The sequence below is a fragment of the Pygocentrus nattereri genome, chromosome 23, assembly GCF_015220715.1.
Source record: "Pygocentrus nattereri isolate fPygNat1 chromosome 23, fPygNat1.pri, whole genome shotgun sequence".
In the NCBI taxonomy this organism is placed as follows: Eukaryota; Metazoa; Chordata; class Actinopteri; order Characiformes; family Serrasalmidae; genus Pygocentrus; species Pygocentrus nattereri.
Genome location: NC_051233.1, coordinates 26,954,007 through 26,976,403, shown reverse-complemented (window position 1 = coordinate 26,976,403; position 22,397 = coordinate 26,954,007). Strand labels below are relative to the sequence as shown.

Below are 22,397 nucleotides of genomic sequence, written 5' to 3'. Positions count from 1 at the left end.
ATGATTACCTTTATTTTCTTCTAGCCGCCCCTTACGTTACGTGGAATCAAAGAGTGCTGCTGCTGGTTTGGCGTTCAGCAAAAAGAAATAGGTTAAAGTAAAGCAATAAGCCATGACAAGCCATGTGTTAGTGATTTATCAAAGGTAAAGGTGTTATTAGGCACAGATTAGCAGACAACATATCATAAAATATGACAAAATCCACAATTCCCAATAAATATTTGAGCATTGTTATGAATGATAATCATGATAAACATTTATTCTGGCAAAAATGGACTATGGCTTAAGGAGGACAAGGATTTTCAGTCACTCATCACATTTCATGAACCTTTGTCATTTAAAAATGACCATATCCAAAAATAACAGGGTTTGCAAAAACCTTCACCTCAGAAGTAGTTTGGGCTGTAGTATCAATTCTAATTACCGCGATTGTCTCTGTGTGATTTTGAGTCTTCTACTGGCACCAAGTTAACACCATCGTCCCTTCTAACATACTGGGGCTGAACCTTAAGTGACTAGTGCACCAAAGTTTTTGATATTAAACCTCACACTTGAATCCCTTCCCCTCCATTTGTACCCACAAACAGGTATAACCATACCAACCAACTACATAACCAAGAAAAATACACTAATTATGCCAAATAGAAAGCTATAATATTTAATGAAACTACTTATGTACAAAGAAAATGTTTACGTTTACACCAGTATAAAAGGGTGCAAAAGCAGGAGAATTTGCTAAAAGGCATGACTGAGGGAAGAGGTAGAGCTCTAGAGAGAGGAGGAGGTGAGCGCTCGATAGATGATTGGTGGAGTTGGAGGGCTGGTGCAGAAGAAAAATTTGGACATGCTGTGAAAAGAGGATTGAAAGTGAAAGTACAGCCTACAAGACATCCTGTCTGGCTAGCAGTGTGATAATGCGTAATAGATGAGAACTGCGTAGAGATCATGACGAGTCTCATTAGCTGACTAAGAAGACGCTACAAGCTTTTACGTGAGACTGTATAAGTGGATGCAGTTCCCCTTCAGCATTGCAGAACAGTAAAGGTAAGAGGACTGAGCTTACACTAACACTGGGCTAAAACACATTATAATCAGCAATAAGAGAGAAAAATACAGACGAATGATGTTAACATAAAGGCAACATGGAGTTCTACAATAGTCGCAACATAGACTATTAGATTTTATGTAGAAAATCTCAGATGAATATGAGAACAAACTGTTTTGTTAGTGTAAAACTCTCTCTCTCTCTGTCTCTCTCTCTCTCTCTGTCTCTCTCTCTCTCTCTCTCTCTCTCTCTCTCTCTCTCTCTCTCTCTATCCTGTCAAAGGATTGTATTAGGCACCGTTTGTGACAGCTCTGAGACATGGCAGCTGCACCCAACCGTAAGTCAAGCTTGCAGATGTTTATCAGTAATCTGCTTTACCTGCCAACTATTTCCCACCATATTTTTGATGTGAGCAAGTGTGAAAAACTGTAGACATAAATTTAGACCGTGGATTAAGTGCAGATTCTCCTTACACCTCTTCATTTGCTCATATCATAAACTAAAGGTGTTCTCTTCTCGCAGTTTCTGAAACAATGTGCACTCTTGAAACATCCTGTTTCTCAGGAAATGTGGTGCACTGCACCAGAATGATGCCATCATACGTACGAGTTATTCCGTGAATAACTGCCAAAAAAAGTACATTTTATTAATTATACATAACAGGTTTAATGTGGCACATATGTGCAACTTTGGAGCAGCAATTCATTGCAAAGGACAGAAAAAAATGCATAAAGAATATTAAAACTGGCGTCACATCAGTGTGAAGACATAATAATACAAAAGAATATAAGGGTTTTGTGCAGTTTGCATGGTCAGTTGAATTCATTGTTTCTCCCCATCATAACCTCACAAGACGCGCAGGTTCTATAACGTTGTCAGTCCACTCTTTAAAATCAGAAGTTTGGGGGCATTTGTAATTACACAGTTCAATCCTAGCAGCTGTGATTATGCTGCATTTTATAAGATGAAATGCTATTTGTTATATTTGTTTGTATATTTGCTATTTGTTTGTTGGGTCTTTTTGCTCTGTTCCCTATTTAGGTTGTGGGGTTTTACACTAAATGCACTTGCAAATCATAATCCTAATATGTAGATGGTATCCAATATCTGTGTGTGTGTGTGTGTGTGTGTGTGTGTGTGTGTGTGTGTGTGTGTGTGTGTGTGTGCACAGTTACTGAAGTTTTTATTATTGATAATAATGAGTAACAACTTTAATATTAAAAATAATATTGAAGTACCACTACCAAAGAAAAGTTGCTTTACCATAAGTGTTTGTAGCCATGCTCTAATATACTGTACCTGCACTGTAACTATTTCCATGTGAACACTACATATATTAATGGACTTTGATACTCATTATAATCATAATTATAATCATATAATCAAAGATGATCGTTTATCTATGATAATGACTTTTGTCAAACCCCAAGTATGTTTTAGCTGTAAAAGTAATGCAGTCAGTGACTTGATGAAGAGAGTGGCATTCTTTAAGGTAAGAGCAAAATAACAAACAAACCAACACAAATAAATAAATAAATACATACAAAAACATAAACCAGAACAAAAAAATATCATGTCCATTTGACCCCAATCTTGGAATAACTCTTAGCACTGTCGTCATAACAAAACCTTGTATCTCCATTTTTTGTTTTTGACATAATTTGAAAATGTCTGTTGCCCTTTACATTGTGAGTAATTTTCACAAAGAACGGACCAAATGAAACGTCCCAGAATGACTCGGAAACAATTCTGGTTCCATTGACTTACACTAAATGTAAAATAAGTTTTTTGCTTCCCCTGCAAAGTTCTCGTTTTGGAGATACAAGGTTCTGTTCTGACAGCAGTGAGGTACTATGTTTGGAGACTTGGAGGCTCTGGATGGAAGCACACTGACAATCAACCTGATAAAATTACATGGGGAAGGTGAAGACCTACTGGGTCAAGTCCCAAATGGGCCCTGTTTCATTATTTTGCCCTGACCAACTTTAATTCAATTCACTGCTGGGACGTTTGTCAGGACAGAAAAGCCTATTCATGACACATTTTGAGGAGGGGATTTCTTAATCAAAGCATTTGCCCTCCACTAGCATAAATGAACTAATTTATTAACCATAGCAATGTTTGCAAACAGTTTTTTAACATGCATGCATTGTGAGAATGATTGCCTGGCGATAGTCTATGGCTTAGAACCACAGTATATTAGCTATTGGCTTTTCGCTTGCTGACTTATAAACAAGCGGATGAGGTTATATCAGCAGTCATGTATGAAAGGTAGAGTAGATTGCATAGATAAATCTCAGTGTGAACATATCTAATCTGAAATGAAATGAAATGAACCTTTATTGTCATTACACATTGTACTTGTACATTTGCGCAACGAAATTGGTTTACAGCCCCCCCCCCCCTCCCCTCTTGGTGCAATAGAAATAGAAAGTTTAATAGAAAATAGAAAAGTTTTAAAATATAAACAAATTACATAAAAGATTAGAGCTACGGTTAACTATACAGGCGTAAGCATAAATTAACTACGCTCTCCTATAATCTAACGTAGTTTTGAAATATTAAGTCTTTTCTTGTAGTTGTAATGCTGTTGCTTATAAACAGGCTTGCCCAACATTTGCTTGGCAAAATTGCATCTGATTGCATTAATCTGTTGGGGATTCCCCTGAAGGGAAATGATAATGAGGGCACGCTATAAAGAGTATGGAAACAGGTGTGGGTTGTGTATTCATGTCCTCTGAATTGGTAGGACTGATATGCCAAATGCACATGTATATACAGTTTAATTAAAGCCAATATTCTGCAGTTTACTCTCAGTAATTGCAGTTATGTGAAAATGATGTTTTATCACAAACAAAGGGTTTATCTTTTCAAACACAGGTATGTTTAAACTCATCGGCCGCCGCCCGGAGAAGGCTCCACTGGGCAGTGTTGTTATCCTCTACTGTTACCTGTCTCCTAAAGCCAGTGCTGTTTCCATGGCGATCAGGTGGTTTAAGGGGACGGACTGTGTTTGTCTCTATAAGAACGGGCAGGTGACAGAGGGGCGGGGCTATGAGGGCAGAGTGAGTCTGTTCATTCACGAGCTGGAGAGAGGAAACGTCTCCTTATTGCTTCGAGAGTGCAGGGAGTGCGACATTGGACTTTACCTGTGTCAGGTCACCAATGGAGACACAACAGAGGAGCTCACAGCAAGAGTATGGTGGCGTAAGTATCTCTAGTCTACATCAGTGTTTCCAATACATACTGTACAACAATGTAGGTGATTCATGTTAGTAGATCACACTGTTTTCCCACCCTGCATCGTTCCTCCATGTCATGTTTACGGACTATATGTAATAAATTAGCACACTTTAAGAAAGAAGGTTCTTGCTTTGGACACATGGATCTAGAAAAAAGGCAATGAGAAGAAAAGTCATTTACAATATATTTCCAAAAGTATTCACTCACGCATCCAGATCACTGAATTCAGTTGTTCCAATCACTTCCATGGCCACAGTTTATAAAACCAAGCACAAGTCCAGATGTGAAATTTCCTCACTACTAAATTTTCCACGGTCAAGTGGAAGCGATTGGGAACGATGACAGAGCAGCGTCAGTGGATGTCACTTAAGTTCACATGTGTGTGAAGGCAGACGAGCGAATACTTTTGGCAATATAGTGTATATTAGTCTTAAAAAGAGACCGTAACAAAAAGAGACTCCCTGTTGTGCTTTCTGTTAAGGAAGCTCAGGAGCCTGGAAAACCTCTGTTGAAGACGACATTTATTGTAAATGAATTTGTACCTAAGTGCTGATGTGCTGCTCATTGTTCTGTCTATTAACTCACACAGGTCCACTTAAAAGCTTCTTTCGATTTTTTAAGGTAAGCCAGAAAATATCAACAATGTGCACATTCACTGACTGCGTCCATCAACATTCACATAAATCCACTTTGATTAAAAGTGTTTTTTGGACAATACGTAATCTGGGTTTATGATGGTAGGATTCTGTAAATTATAATACAAATATCAAATATAATCAAAGAAGCAAAATAAAAACGTTGATGTGAGAAAGAAAAAAAGTTACAGAATCGACTGCTTAGTTTGTAACTTACTGTATTTCTAATGCATTTGCAAAGTGACAGCACCTCAAATTGTCAGTCTTTGTTATAATCAGTCTGGTGGGGTCAGATGTCATCTTGTAATGAGAACGTCTGGGGACGACCATGAGAAATTTTGGGCTAAATGTGATTATGTTTAAGCGTCAATTGCATAAATTATAATAAAAATCAGAGAACATATATTATATTAGTATATTAGTGTTTCACTGATCCATCCTAACTTAGTCTTGCAGAACTAGAAGTGATCTAATAGAAAGAATATAAGAATATGGAGCACAGTCAGGGGACAACTTGCTAAAATTTACTGGATTGTGGCGAAATCCACAACAAGAGAAACAACTTTAAAAAATAATAATAATAATTCCACCCCAAATTCCTCTAGTCCATGCTCTTTTAATGTCTGAATTAAAACAAGCTTGCTAGCAAAACCGTAACATTAGTTAATGGAGCTGTTTTTCCATTGTTATGTAGATTTTTACCACATGTAATGCGTTTTCTGTACATGCAAAACATCTACATGGATAATTATATTTTTCTGAAGAGACTTTTCAGCCGTGCTAACTTTACATCCATGTTCTAACAACAGGCAATCTCAGCTCCCCCTACTGTCACAAACTGTTGGCTTGTTTACAAATTTCACACCCAGTTTGTTCCCAAACTAATAAGTCTATGGTCCTAATCACATTTAGGGTAATAATAGCCTGGAAAAGGATGTGTATTTTTACCAGTGTTGCTCAGTGATGGATTATATAAGATGAATTAGACTCACTGGTTGGGTTATTTGACAGAGTCGTTAAAACAGCCTGATGAGAATGAGAAGCTTCTTGAGAGGAAATGAGTAGCTCAGAACAAAGACAGAGTGGTTTGGAAAAGCTGTTTAACATCTTCTCCAGATCCTCAGCTGCATTCTTTGTCACTAATCATTGGTTCTTATTCAGGGTGGAGTCATCCCACATGTCAACGTTGAGCAGGTAAGCTCAGCTTCTTTTAACGCAATCTGAAGACTTCAGACTTCACGTACATTGAGTGAGGAAAAATGGGCCAAAAGAAAAAGTCCAGAATCACTTGGATTAAAATCTTGTGAACAATGAACTTTTCTTACACCAGTGACCTCAAGGCAGTAGCCACTTTGTGATTGTATTAAAATGAATGAAAAGAGTGAATACTGTCTGAACTATACCATTACCATCTATATGAAATTGCCATGATGTCTCTTTACCTATAGGTTTCTTAAACATTAGCTGGAGCACTTACATATTTTATATTGATTACATGGTGTCTCTCAGCAACGTTTGAGGTTTTATTACTTCTCCCATCTGCAACACCTCCATAAATACAGGCCTGTTGTGCTGTAAATGAGCCACAGAGTTTGACTGACTAAATGTTATTACTGCACATAACAGATCGATTGCAGCGTAAGTCATTAATTGATGGGGTGTAGAGTAAAAGCAGTCACATATGCAACTGTTTACATATAATAATAAATAAAAATAATATGCATCAGCTCAGTTTTGTCTCTCAGTTTAATTTCAGCAGTAATTGTCCTGACTGAATTCAGTGCATTTTGATTTATGCCCAGAATTAAATGCTATCTTTTTATGTTGTGCTCCTACTTGACCACTCAGTGTGAAGGTTCTGGCTATGCATCTGATGCATATGGCTATGCAACCTCTACTCTGTAGTTTCTGTCAGTTGTGGGTGCTCAGGGAACAGACTGAATCAGTGTTTCACACTTATAACCAGTTTATAAAAAACGGGTTTGTCACAGATGTGTGCTGGAAATGTGCGCAAAGCACTCGAGCCAAATGTGGGAAGTGAGTCACAGTCAACGGTCATCTGCATTACAGTCATACAGGCACTGCAACTCACTTTAATGGTCTCGAAAACTTTTCATTGAAACTGATTTTTGTATATGAACGGCATAAAATACGAACTTCAGTTTTATTTAATGAGAAAAAGGGGAAAAAAAACAAAAACAATGAATGAAATCTATAAACCATCAGATAATAATTGAACTGATTCATTCAAAAATTTTGGATATAACTGAACAACAGCCAACATATAATTTCAATCAAACAAAACTGGCTTTGTTCAAACGGCATTAGTTTGCATTACACTGTGGCTCCACCACCTCAGTGACTCACCCTTACTGTTTTATTCACTCTCCCAGTGGTGTAGAAAATGGACAGATGAAGAGCGACTGAAAATGGAGGACTCTGCTTTGCTGTCTGGTGGGTATGAAAGTGTCATGATGTAGATGAGGAGGCAGAGAGCATTTGTAGCGAGATTTTATTAAAAGAGCTCTTCCAAAAATGACTGTGACAGTAGCAGGCAGGGTTTGAAACATGAGCAGGCAGCGTAGCACCAGAAACAAGGAGTCAAAACTAGAAGATCAGCACTGCTGGAAACACACTGAGAATCAGACTGACTCAGAAATGTATATGAAACAATAGCCAGACTTGATAAAGACTAAACAGAGACGAAGGGTCTAAATACAGCTAATGATTAGAGGGTGGGTGCAGGGCAGAGCAGGAAGAGCTGTTGAGAAGTTGGTCCCACTAGATTTTCCAAGGAAACAAAAGGATGATTTAAGCAGAAGCAATATTCTATGTTGTACTCTATATTATCTTCCCTAAAAGATAATAGCAGAGCTAACTTCTCTTTTTTTGATGATTCATTTAAATCACTCTTTTGTTTAGGACTAGAGCAAACATTGCTAACAAACACAAGTCACCTTCGGGATGCTATTAGATTTCGCTACAGCGCTTGTGTAAAATGTATGCCTGCTGTGTTTAACTACACAAATCTTTAACTCAAGGTGACTAGCAGATTTATTCACCTATAAACCTAAAAAAATGCCTCATCATGTGATGAGTCAGGTGGTATGAGCAATACTTCCCACCAGTGCTGAAACGAAACTTAAACCTGCCACCTAAAACACAGTGACAAGTCAGTTTTAAGGATGTATTTACAGAATAAAATTGGGTGACTATTGACCTCTTGTGTTGGTTTGCAACATTAGCCTCATAGCTCCAGTGCTAAACTAAGGAAGTACAATATGGGCATCAAACATGGCTTGGCCGTCTGACTACATCTGCACTAAAACACTGGAAAACACTCGTCTAAGAATGTGAGCTGTACTAAGCTTTAAATATATGCAGAATCTTTATCCACTATACTGTGTTCAATCATTTCAGAGTGTAAAACAGATGTAAAGACCATGAAAATGGAACTTCAAGAGAAGCAGAGCTTGCTGGAGTTAACCGAAGAACAATTAAGGAATATGAAGCTGGAATCGGAAAGAGCCGAGGAGGCACTGCAGAGCAAGAGCAGCCAGCTACAGATGATGGTGGTCGTACTGGAGCAACTGAAAACTGAGCTTGCTGAAAAGACCAAACAGCTTGAAGAGAAGGAGAGACTTCTAAGTGAAAGAGACACACAGCTACTGGAAAGAGACAAGCAGCATGAGGAGAGAAACAAGCAGCTGCAGGACATAACAGATCCAGACTCAGCAGTAACAGTCAGCAAGGAGCTGGAGCTTCCACCAAGTGAGTAACTACTGAGATTCATTTGATAAAATCCTGTCATTATGATTGGGGATTTGATGTGTGGGTAGGCTTATAGGAGCCAGATGAAGCACCAGGCATTTATCCATCTATCTGTATGTGAAAAATATCTGTACCCTGGTTGAGTTTCCCAATGCACAATGACACAGTAAAAGTGGGTGGGCTCACACGACACTAGCAGTTTTGATTTACCTTTTATTCCGTATTTGGTTTCATGTGAAAGTCAAAGGCAGTGATTCTGGTTAGCTAATATTTTGTAGAAATAGTAGTCATCTGAGTCAAGTGGCGCTATGTGATGATTGTGTTTGACAGGTCTATGGTCTGCATTATTTCTAGCACCAAGTGTTGCTCTGAATTTTAGATAATCAGAACTCTGTCACTCTTCAAACAGAGCAATTAAAACGACTCATCCTTGTTCATTTGCAGACCTTGGAGAATCCTCTAGTGCAGCCTCACTGGTATCACTTCCTGCATCAGAGCTCAGGCTGGTGCTGCTGGGGAGGACTGGATGTGGGAAGAGAGCAGCAAAAAACATCATCCTGGGCAGAGAGGAGAGGAGCCAGACTGGAGCGTCAACAGTGAGGCAGCAGAGTGAGAGCAGACAGGGGGAGGTGGCTGGGAGGCAGGTGACTGTGGTGGACACTCCTGACTGGTTCAGTCCTGGACTCTCTCTGGAGGAGCTGAGACAGGACGTGGGACACTGTGTCCGTCTGTCTGCCCCAGGACCTCACGCCTTTCTCCTAGTTATACCAGTGAAGCAGTCTACAGGAGAGGAGAAAGGCATGCTGGAGAAAATGGAGGAGATCTTTGGAGAGAGATGTTGGAGGAACACCATGATCCTTTTCACTGTTACTGATGAAGTCCAAGAGAAGAGCATTGAAGAGTTTATCCAGTCAGGAAACCAGGAGGTCCAGAGACTTGTAGAGAAATGTGGGAACAGGTTACACTGTCTCAGCATTAAGGAGAGTGGAGATGGTTCTCAAATCTCAGAGCTGCTGGAGAAGATAGAGAAGATGTTGGAAGGAAATGAAGGGGGGTTCTACAGCAGTGAGATGTACCTGGAGACAGAATCTCAGATTACAAAGCAAGAGGAAGATAAGGAGAAAGTAAGGGAAGAAGAAGAAGAAGAAGAAGAACAAGAAGAAGAAGAAGAAGAAGAAGAAGAAGAAGAAGAAGAAGAAGAAGAAGAAGAAGAGATCTTAGAAAAGGTGGTGCAGGACTCTCTAAGAAAAATAGAGGTATTGATCCAAGAACATGAAGAAGATATCAGAGAACTCAATAAACAAACAACTGAACTGGAGAGAAAGATTAAAGAAGAAAAGGATATTAAACAGAAAAGAAAACTGGAGCGACAGCTGAAACAAGATCTACAGAAGAGGACTAAGATGGAGAATATTATCCACAGCCTTAAAGAAATGAGAGAGAGAGAGGAAAGAGGGATGGAGGAGATCAGGGAGACGTATGAAGGAGAAGACAAAATGGAAGTAGAGAGAAACCTCATGAAGATCATCCTGCCTGAACTCAAGGGGAGCATTTTGGCCTCAAACTCCAAGATGCAGGAGGAGTTCAGCAGACAGATGGAAGAGAAGGACAGAGAGCTGGAGAAATTGAAACAAAGACTTTCTGAACTTGAAGAGGCTCAACATCTGGAAAACAAGCATCCAGAGGCGAGATCAAGTGGCTATTCTAAAAAAAGAGCTGATGTGAAAAAACCTTTAAGTGAATAGCTATGAACGGTGCCAACATGTTACCGAAGGGCAGATACACTTTATGTCCAAATGTTTGTGGACACCCCTTCTTATTAGTGAATTCAGCTGCACTAAGGTGCATTTACTTCTGAAACAGTCATTCAAATGAACACATAGCTTGTGCAATTTTCATAGAAAAGCACTGGCAATAGAACAGGATGCACTGAAGCAGCTGCAAATGAGCCTAAGGCCACCCTGTTCAATGAAGCCTCCCAGCATGGAGCTGTAGAGCAGTGGAACTGTGTTCTCTAGAGAGATGAAGCACCAACTAATACCTTCGGGATGAGTGGGAGTGGCGTTTGTGATCCCGAGCTGATCATCCAGCATTAGTACCTGATTTCACTAGTGTTTCCTGCTGTTTAATGCAGTCAGATCCTCACAGCAATGTTCCAGCATTTAGTATAAAGCCTTTCCTGAAGTGTACAGACATTCTTCTTACTCATACTTTTGATTTTGGAAGAAACATTGGATGAGCAGGTGTCCACAAACTTTTGGCCATACAGTATATAAGTGCATTGCTATTGACATGACTGTGTATTGAAAATCCAAGCATCTAATATAACACATTCTTTTATATTTTCTTTAAATGTATCATTCTAGTTTTACATTTTTCATCTACACTCTAAAAAACATGGTTCTTCAAGGGTTCTTTAGTAAAAATTGGTTCTATATAGAACCATGAACACTCTTAGAACCCTAAATTGCTTTTTGCATCATGAAATGGTGCTTCAAATTGATGGAGAATGCACTGTACATGGTTCTTTATAGAACTTTCGTACATGAATTAGTCATGCAAAGGGAACTTTGAGTGTTCATAGTTGTATTTAGAACCCATTTCTTTACTAAAGAACCCCTGAAGAAGCATCTTTTCAAAGAGTTTCTGACACATAAATCAATATGGGAGTGGACAATACAACAACATCATATCAAAATACAGTACAAGATTCAGAGTTACACAATATGTCTCATGATATTTTGACACCCACAGTGCACTATTAGTGCCACAATTAAAAACAGCCATCAAAAACTGATAACCGATAAACTGTAAGATGATTTTTACCCAATATTTCACATACTGTACTACACTAAATCCAGTTAAACATGACTATGTTCTCTTTGCAACTTGTCAGTGTTCTTTAAGTATGAATAACTTGCTGCATATTATCACAATATCACTATATATCACAATAATGATAAAATAAACACATTTTCCACTTCCATTTTAATCATGTTTTATTTTATTTATATATCATCTCTGTCTCTGTTTACTATCATTTTTAACACACTTTTGTGGGGAAAAAATAGGAAAAGAATGAAGTTCATTGTAAGGAGACAGAATGACGCAGACGCTCACAGATAAAAGGTGAATGAGAGGCTTTAGTGGTGCAAACAGAAGCCACAATCGTGGTCAGGTCACAGGCAATGGTCAAATCCAGAAAAGACAATAAACACAAAAACAAAGATTACAAAAAAAAGGCAAAACAGATCAGATCAGGAATTAACAGTTAGAAATAATGCTCAGTAGCTCTGTGGAAAGAAGCAATACCTCGCAATGAATTTAGCTACAGGCCCGGCTTTAAGCTAAACTAATCAGAGAAGGACAGGTGAAACCAATCGGTACTCTGGGGAACTGGAGCACTGATTGGAGCACGAGAGTGAGGCTGGCATCATGTGATCTCTGCAAATCCTGCAAAATACTTGAACAACTCCATCATATTAACACAATGACCGTGTAAAAGGCTATTTGACAACCAGTCCAAAAGGGAACGTGAGAGTGACAGGGCTGTAAAAAATGTGATGTATTGTCTGTTGCCCTGGCTGTAGCAGGTTAACCATCTGGTGCAGTTGGAATAATAGCACAATTTTATTTTGTATTATAACAGCATCCATACAGGTTTATGGACCTTGAATTATTAATATGATTTTTTTTTTTTGTGATGGAACCAAAGAATGTGAGGAGAATTACCACTCAATAAGGTCTTCCAGGATCGTAAACTCCCAAGCAAGTCCAAAATGAACGGTTTCCGATGGAACTTTTGTGCAAAATCGTAGTTTGTAAACTATATTTTTTTATATAGAAAAAAAAGCACAACATTTCTGAACACATAAATATATATGTGTTATATTCTTGAATGCTTTTAAACTAAAGGTAATACAGACATTCATGACATCAGTGAATGCAAACTGCTTTACTAAGCCAGTGACCTGATCAGCTCACCAACCAATGAGCACTCAGTAGCAGTAATGCTACTCCCATCATCCCAAATCTTCTTTTCAGTAGAAAAACAGAAACATGACTGCTAAGATTACTTAGATTAGAATCCATCCATTTACTTTCCAGATTTTAAGGAATGTCTTGTACAAATGGTTAGAAACAAGTTTTTTTCATTTTTAGCTGTTTACTCCATTAATTGAAACCGTTTGGGTTTTGCAGAAGCCTTTTCGCATTTGGCAGTCATGTTTTTGATAGTAGAGCTAGTAAGGGATAGGCTCTAAAGGACCCCAAAGGAACCATGCTTAAAGATGGACTGTTTATTCTCTCTGTGAACATGTAGGATGCAACCAAATTCAAATTTTGGACAAAGATTCCAAAATTTATCAAATACATTTTTGTCAAAAATGTAAAAAGTTTTTCAAATACAATTTTATCAAAAATATCCAAATCTATGTTTTTATATTTTATACTTAACCATACTTTTCAAAGCACAACATGACAATGTTCACTGATTTTCTAGTTTATTTTGTACACCACTTCTGTTCTGCCACAGTCGTGTGCTTTGTAGTAATTACTGATCTGTTTCTGCGAATAAAATGCCACACATCGTTGGAAAGGATCCATGGCACATTGGCATATTTGAGGGTCTTAAAACTGGCAGTGTGTTAACCAAAATGATTAAACTGTATCTACACGAGGTGCCTTGGGTATACAGAGCCCCACCACTGTACCCCATAGCTCGAACCACCGTCAGACACTACCATGTGCTACTATGTGCTGAAACTGGTATACCCACTCAGTGACTACAATCAGTAACTGTAAACCTACAAAGTATACCTATGTTGTAAATGGTATACAGGTACAAGACAGGTAAAACTAATTAAAGGGCAAATGCACAGATTCTTATTATATAAGGGCAAAAATAAATAATCACCTGGCCTTATTGACCTCAAGAAAATTAGCACGAATGGTTGCCAATTTATGGTAAACGCATCCTGTAGTTCAGGGGTGCACAGCTCTGGTTCTAGTGGGCCACAGTTTGGTCGTTTTTCCTCTCACACCTAACAAACCAGACTGTGCTGGACACTGGCCCTCCACAAGCAGATTTGGGCACCCCTGCTGTAGTTTCTCATTTCCCAATTGTTTAAATAGAAAGTAACATTATGAGATGTTTTTAAACCCAACTGAGATGGGGGCAAGGAGGTGACCCTGAGCAGCAAGTACAAAAACAAATAAGCAAGCAAACAAGAAAACACGCCGGAAGAATAACTCAGAATTTTCAAAGAGCACTGTGCAACACAAAGCTGTTTGGAATGGTTTCCCTTTTGCTTCATGTTGCTTCTTTCTCACACACCCATCCCTCCACCTGGTTCTTATCAGATGTCCCATCGAGGAAGTCGCAATCAAAATCATCTTCATCCTGGGAAGGATCAGAATCGCAGTGAGAAAGATGTCCTTGGGGATGTACTGGTTCTCTAGGCACTGGTGGACAGTAACTAAGTAAATGTAATTCGTTACTGTACTTAAGTAGTTTTTTCGTGTATCTGTACTTTACTGAAGTTTTTCCGGTTTGGGTGACTTTTTGCTTTCAGTCCGCTACATTTAAAAATCAAATATCTCAATTGTTTTACTCCAGTCTTTTATGTGAAAAAGGTTTTGGTTTATTTGTGCTCAAAAACATAAGTCAAAACAAAAGAAGCGAGAACACCAATCAGGGCACAGCGCGCACTTTATTTGGAGCTTGTTTTCACCTGTTGGTCATACCGACCCAGTGCAGCACACTGTTCAACATCAGTGCAGCAGCATGAAATTTTGGGAGAGTCTATTCAACATGAATGATGAACTAACCTAACTTTGTGTAAACAGACCACAATATAGAAATATGTCCACACATGCAGTCGTGACTGACGGGGCTTTTTTCAGAATTTTTACAAACACCATTTCATTTTATAGTAAATTAGATTTGGCTAGTTTATGTTTATGAGCAGTGACCTCCAGATCAATACAGTAAAGGAACTCACGTGTGAATGTTTTTAAAGCAAGTTTTTATTCAACTTAAACTTGGAACTAAGTTGCAAATTAATCTTAAACTGAAACTTTGCTTGTGTGTAAAAGTGATTTCAGAGCCACTCGGTTCTCCCTGATGGAAACTGTTTACCTTCAGTGTTTTGTGCTTCTGATCATTTTAATAGACATCAGTATCACTAATTAATGACATCCTATTAAACGACTGGATATTATTATTAAATGTGGAGGATACAACTTTTGGCTAACACTTTGAATCTTGTATTCATAATGCACGATAAATGCATTTATGAAGGGTTATATAGCATAGCTAACATCTTACAATGATTCCTCGTATAACATCTCTTCAGTTAAAATGACATGCACTACACTTTATAAAGCAAAAATATGTGACTTCATTAAGCCAGGTTTCATAACAGAAACCAATGTTGTAATGCAATATTAGTTTTATGCCCAGCTTTAAGTGAAATGAGTCTTTTTTAAACATTTTAATGTTAAGGGAAATTAATTACCATACCTAATACCTTACAGAACATTGTAAGTGTTTCTATGAACAGATATTATACCGCCTTGCGAAATATGTCACATGTTTGTTCTATAAAGTGTTATGCATGTAACTATAACTACTTATAAACAATTATACAAGTTTATAGCATTATAAGGTATTTTGTATGTCATATAATGCCTTAAAATTGCATTTATAAAGCGTTATGTATACTGTTACGTTATGTATACTGTTACGACAGTTACTGAGCAAAGTAATGAGCCAGGCTGAAACAGTCACTCTTAAATGTTGCTAAGGTTCAATAGTATTGTTCAGTGGTGTTAACAGTGCAAAATGCAGAAGAATAAAAGAAAAAAATGATACTGTATATTAATGCCATGCTGAATACCGTATGTGTGTGGACAAATGCAGAGTCTCCAGAGCCGTTGGAGGTTTCTGTCCTCACTAGGAGGCGCTTTCCTTTGGCCTGTGACTGCAGCCAGGCCTGCACACACACAAAACCACAGCTATGTCAGTACTGAGACAGGTTATTTGCAGAAACTGTAAAATGTAAAATGGAACAACAGACTGCCTCACCCCCCCACTAAGGTTAACTTCAGAAAGAACTAAATGGCAGTTTGAAAAATAAATACATTTCAGTATTTCAATGTTGCTACTAAACACGTTTACGAACAAATCACAGAGGCTATTTGCCAAAGCACAGCTTGGTGGTTTTATACTGCATTGCTAGATTAGACAACAACAAAAGTCCTACGTCTTTGGGACTTTATATACTTATACAGAAGAACACAGCAAAAATGATAACCTGGAAGGTGCAAATCTTCAATTTTGTCAAATTGTAAAATATTTATCATTACGTGATTGTTTTAAAAAATTTAACTTAATAGACCCTTATTAGTCCCACAATGGGGAAATTTCACCTCCGCATTTAACCCATCTGTGAAGTGAAACACCACATATACTCTAGTGAGCACACACTAGGGGGCAACAAGCACACTTGCCCAGAGCAGTGGGCAGCCCAATCCGCAGCACCTGGGGAGCAGTTGGGGGTTAGGTGTCTTGCTCAAGGACATCTCAGTCATGTGCTGTTGGCTCTGGGGATCGAACCGGCGACCGTCCGCTCACAAGGCTGGATCCCTAACCTCCAGCCCACGACTGCCCCATAGGAATATGATTTGATTTTTCAATGTAACACATCTTCTTGCATTCCATGCAAACTCACCCAAATCCTCTCTGGTCATGGAGTTCCAGAAAAACATATTTGAGCAAAAGGTTTGTGCATGAATGTTAAAGTGTCATTAGTTTCTAACATGCATTTCTAACAGTGAGTTTAACTGCTTGCAGAATGATTGAACTGAGCTAAAATATTAACCGAGTATAAATAAAACAATAAAAAAATAATGCTTTAAATACTTTAAACCACAGGGACCACGTTAAAGTGGGAATCTAGACCTGACATGACTTGGTCTTGCATTCACACTTGAGATGGAACTGGGACTGGGAAATTATCTGTGTCTGGAAGCACTAAAACAGTTTAACAGTTTAGTAAAACAGTTAAAGTTTGTTCTACCGTATGTTACAGTAGTGAAATGCTTAAATTCAGTGACATCTTAGTTATTTGTTTACATGCTTTATGAATTCATTTAGCCCTGTTGATTCTACAAAGGCACATCTGTGTTTGTACCAGGTTATATTCAGCTGCAGCTGCAAGGCTGGCGTTTCTCTTGGCGCAGAATCTCTCAGCAGTGTCACAGTCACCATGGTTGCTCCAAAACAAGTAGAACATGTTGGCATGAAGAATCCACAGTTCTGAAACATCACAATAAATTCCAGGTGTAAATTAGTTTTATCTCAACGTAGAATGTGTGATTATATTTAAGATGTTTCATCTGTTATAAAGTTTAGCTGTCACTTATGTGCTATATAATATGTTTAATCAGAATATTTTCAGAATAAATTGGGAGTTTACCTTTGTTTGTGTTCTGGCTGTTTCCCAATCTGGTTTGTATAAAGTGGTAGTCTGGAGAAAAAGAAAAAAAATGCTCCTTTTATTATGGTAACCAGAGCTTAGGCACGAAATGGAACACCATATTGATGAAACATAGACAAAGAGTTCAACTATGAAAACATTTGTTTATTCATCATGTTTGCGTGGGCGAAACTCACAATGCATCGTAGCAATGAAAAGGATGGCGGTTAGTAAGAAAATGATGATAATGAGAAGTGGGAGTATCATCTTCTTCCCTCCACATTTATCTGTAGATCAAATTGAGACAATTAAACTTAATTTAAAAATATATATATAATTTTTCTTTTTCCACAACTTCAAAGTTCAATCTTACAAGTTGATCCCAGTAAGATCTGAGCATTGGTTGGACAGTCCATTGTTCTGAGAACACCAGCAGGTTCTTTACTTGATTTACAAATGTTCTTCTTTTCTCAGGAAGTTCTTCTTGAATGTTACACATCCTTTCCGATTCATAGTGTTGGGTTGTCTTCTCACGCTGGAAGGATGGACAGAAACACCTATGGATTCTTCAGATCTGAAGCAAGAGTGGAGCTTGATCTTCTCCTCTTTCAAAGATGACAGCTTTAAGTGCTGTTGATCTGAAGGTGACAGTTTTGGTGGTCTACCAGCTCTTGCACAGTTGTCACGTTTTCTCTGTATCATTGAATCATTTAAAAAATATACATTTCCTGTATTTTTATATATATTGTATATTTATTATGCATATTTAATATGTATTGTGTGGTGAATTTGACCGTATTAATTCTATAGTCGTAACATTATTTTCTATCATATTGATTATTAGACTGTGTAGATTCTGGTTGAGTTTATCCTGTGGGCCTCTGACTGAAATATGGTGGAGCTTATTCAAGAGGCAGCTGCACAGGATGGGGCCCCCCTGAATGTAAACAATGCTATATATTAGACTGGGGCTACTCTGGACAATAACGTATGTTTATACCAAAATTGGCTAAAGAAGATCCATATATCACAATTGAGGACAGAAACCAGATGGCCACACCGGTAGAAAACCTGGAGTTGTAAACGGACGTGTCAGAGAAACAATTGGCTTTTCTCTCCAAGCTTGGTTCGCGAAGGCTTGTCTGTGACTTCGACCTCTCAATGCTAATAAACATCTTTATATGCAAGAGACGAGTGTCACCGAAGAGTTTGTTCCTACACCTTTACAGCATCGCAACTAAAGAAACCACAATTGCTTGGATATATGTATATTTGTATGCCTGTTTTGTTGATGTGTGATCTCTTTATGTGAGCAGTTATCAGCTAAGACCGCAAAGCAGCAGGATGAGAACACAGAAGTCTACAGAACGTTTGATTTGCAGTCTGTTCTGTATTCTAGCAGCATCAGGTCACAGCCTTCATTCATATATTCATACCGAGGTCAACCAGCCTTTCCTTACCTGAAGTAGATGGCTCAGTTTCATTAGGTTGGGTACGTGGTGCAGTTGGAGGATACTGCAGACACTGATAGATGTTCTCAGTTCTGTCTGTTTGGCTTTCTCTTCTATCGCCATGGCTATCATCATATATATTAAAACACCGCTGCTCCATCTCCATAGTCCAAATCAACACAGACCCTCTATGCCAAATGCTGTATAAAGCTACACTCACAGCGATGGAGCAACATCACACACAGTACATCAAAACTCTTTTGGTTAGCATGAACACTAACCACATGTAGATACCACACTTCGTCCTTCTTCTGTTTTTGTCCCACAACCTCTTCTCATGAGGTTATAAATAACCATGTTTCTTGTGTAAACTCTAAACACTAAATTCAAATTTGAAGTACTGAGGAAGTTCAAACTGTTCTCTAGCCAAGAAACCAGTGCACTAATAACTAATAATGTAAGACTAATGCAAACTAAATGTGTGATGAGAGTGTGGAAACTTTTACTACATACTACTATTTCTAAAAGAGCCGTAAAATAAAATAATGCTACATTTGATACATCACATACAGAAACAGGTAATTACGGAAACGAGTATTCAGAACGTGTTGTTATTTGATAAAATTTCAGTACATGTATCCATTTCACATTTACTTACATAGGGACAGGTTTACAAAGGAAGACGCTGCTTACCAACACTTTGTCAAAATAACTCCATGTCTCAATTTTTTCACTTAGTAAGTTAGAATAATACCTTACAAATGGCCTATTGCTTGCCAATAAAGTATGTGGTAATTCTAACATTATTTTGAAAAACAAAAACACATCTACACACCAGAAATCTGAGGAAATTAGGTAATTATTTTATTTTCTGATTTAAAACACATGCTCATTATTGACTGGTGGGTTGAGCTGAACTCACATTCTGTACTGAGTGCATTTGGAAGCCTGGTTTGATTTTATTTCAGGGCACCCAGGTGGTTTGAGAGTTGTATGATTTTGAGTGTAACCTCTTACCTACATACATGTTTCTGCCTCGAGCACACATAAACCACAGAAGCCATAGCACAGGAATAATAAAGAAACTTTAGTCAAAGATTTCTAACATGTGCTTTTAGCAACTGTTTAGAATAGAAAACTGTCAGATCATTACTTGCTCTTTGATAGTGCTTTGAGAGTTTTTACCTGATGATTTGCTCATAATATTACAGAAAACTTGTTCTTATTTTTTTTCTTCATCAAATGAAGAATAATGTAGAGTGCATGGCCTGTTTCACAATTTTTCTTTCATCAAAAACAAATAAATGTGTCTTGGCAAATTGGAATAGGTGCTTCATTGCAGTAAACTCCCAGTGTTTTGCGCTATGAGAAAGAAATGTCTACAAATGAATTTGCAGTGAGGTAAAAGCGCAAAATGGCCCTTTCATCTTATTATTGGTGTACATTTACAGGTTAAAAATAAAAATATCTAAAGTTATACAACTAAATCAATTTTGCAATAGAAAAACAGAAAAATGTTCTCATGGAGATGACAATAAAAAGATACATATGACAATAGAAGAATCTGAATCTGAATCTTCCTGTACCTGTTATGTAAATGCCAGTAGCCAAGCTTTTTCTCCTAGCCGTCTACGTTTGGTGAGGATGGGGCCCGTTCATCTAACCCAGTGAACGGTTAAAAACACTCTGCGCATGTTGCGTGGTGGGTAGCGCTGTCGCCTCTCAGCAAGGAGGGCCTGGGTTCGATTCCCCGGCCGGGCGGCCAGGGTCCTCTCTGCGTGGAGTTTGCATGTTCTCCCCGTGTCTGCTTGGGTTTCCTCCGGGTTCTTCGGTTTCCTCCCACAGTCCAAAGACATGCAGTCAGACCAATTGGACATGCTAAATTGCCCCTAGGTGTGAGTGTGTGATTGACTGTCTGTGTCTGTCTGCCCTGCGATGGACTGGCGACCTGTCCAGGGTGTATCCTGCCTTCTGCCCGAAGACTGCTGGGATAGGCTCCAGCATCCCCCCGCGACCCTGACGGAGAAGTGGCTTAGAAAATGGATGGATGGATGGATGGATGGCCCCATGCTGACAGCAGGCAATAAAGCATAATAAATGTACATACATCCAGATATTTAGTAATGTTGTTTGCAGTATGGGTGTTGCTACACAGCTAGCCATCATTCCTCATGAGTTGTGGTAGACACTCATAATAGCAAAGCAATATAATGAGTCAAGTAATGAGATTTTAATGACTAAACATTTGTGACCACACCAGCCTGAGGATTTCAACATCACTCAGTCTGGAAAGGACAAACACTGTTCCTTCAATCCAGGGAGGTTCAAGAGAAAAACATGGCTAACTGTGAGAGTAGCTAAAAACACTCTTTTGCTTTCCTTGCCTGCACTTGCTATGATATTAATTAAATTGATTCATGGATTGGTGGACTTTGCAACTATTTTAATCTGCTATTGCTTCAAGCCTTTAGTTTTTGATCAGTACGCCAGTGTTTCAATTTGAAACTTTAGCTGTAGTCAATTGCTGAACCTGAGGGACCTGTGGAACACAGTATGTCAAAACTCTTTTGGTTAGCAAAACACTAACCACATGTAGATACCACACTTCGTCCTTCTTCTGTTTTTGTCCCACAACCTCTAATAAGCACCGAATCTAACTGTTTTCTCATGAGGGTAGAAGTAACCTTGTTTGATCTGGAGTAAACTCTAAACACTAAGTTCAAATTTAAAGCATTGAGGAAGTTCAAATAGTTCTTTAGCCAAGAAACCAGTGCAATTAATAACTAATAATGTAAGACTGATGCGAACTGAACGTGTGATGTGAGCGTGGAAACTTTTGCTACACATTTCTAAAATAGCCCTATGCTACGTTTTATACATCACATAGTGTTTTGTAATACATTGTATTTTAATTTCTCCCTAAGGTCCACTGAACATGTTGGTTTTATGCATCAAAACAACCATAATTTATTTTTACATTGTAACTGTGTCAATGTATTCAGCATTTTCACTTACAATTAAACGGGCTGATTTTGTTACTGGGCCCTATAGGCTGATGTACAGTGAGGGGAAACAAGTATTCACAAACATATGTTGTTGTTATTTGATAAACTTTCAGTACATTACAGGACTACTGTAATTTCTTCCCATGCATGCGGCTCAGAGTAATGTTAACATCAATATCAGTCAGCAGCTCCTCTGGCAGCAGTGCCTTGCTCTGTCTCCTCGCACTGTGTGCACATAGGCTGGAACTGTCCCCCCTTTTTTGTTTCATAGATAAAAACGTTGGATATTATAATGATATATTGACCACCAGACTGGAAATGTACCCAGATTTCAGAGGACCTTTAAAATGGTTCTACAGCAACATAAAGGGTTCTGCTATTGTTGCAAGTCATTTTGGGCTATTTAGGGCCCTTTTTGTTAAGACGGAAGAGATTGTTCTGATGTTACTATGTCCCATGATTTCTGATCATTGTGAATGGTTCAGTTACAATGTACATTTAATCACTCACAGAAAAAAGTCCAAAATTTTACACAGAACTCTTTTTTTCTGGCAGCACACGATTCATTTATTATACAGTTGTGAACCTTCAAATTTAGTACACCGGGAAGAGTTTTGGTACAATGGAAGGACAGAGATTCAGAAGTTTAGTAGCCAGTGGCAGAAGTGGCTTTCTCCTGGAACCACTAAGTGCTGTGTAGCTAACACGTGATGATCAGATGTTCAAACGTGAGCAACCAAAGCTTTACAGGGTCCACTGATTTGGAC

General features: G+C 38.4%; 2 protein-coding genes across 2 annotated transcripts; one reads left to right on the top strand and one right to left on the bottom strand.

Annotated features, from left to right (window-relative positions):
• Positions 1–88: 88 nt before the first annotated feature.
• LOC119262233 (golgin subfamily A member 6-like protein 22) lies at positions 89–11,103 on the top strand. The gene is made up of 8 exons (XM_037533356.1): positions 89–1,044; positions 1,328–1,382; positions 3,926–4,252; positions 4,878–4,909; positions 6,085–6,117; positions 7,317–7,377; positions 8,344–8,694; positions 9,139–11,103. Exons 2-8 carry the CDS (start codon positions 1,364–1,366, stop codon positions 10,437–10,439), a joined length of 2,124 nt encoding a protein of 707 aa, XP_037389253.1. The 5' UTR covers positions 89–1,044; positions 1,328–1,363; the 3' UTR covers positions 10,440–11,103.
• Positions 11,104–13,154: 2,051 nt separating this feature from the next.
• On the bottom strand, positions 13,155–18,829 carry LOC108428897. The gene is made up of 6 exons (XM_017700276.2): positions 18,635–18,829; positions 17,372–17,461; positions 17,175–17,225; positions 16,890–17,014; positions 15,594–15,689; positions 13,155–14,095 (listed from the first exon to the last, which is right to left on the bottom strand). Exons 1-6 carry the CDS (start codon positions 18,789–18,791, stop codon positions 14,006–14,008), a joined length of 609 nt encoding a protein of 202 aa, XP_017555765.1. The 5' UTR covers positions 18,792–18,829; the 3' UTR covers positions 13,155–14,005.
• Between the last annotated feature and the right edge of the window lie 3,568 nt (positions 18,830–22,397).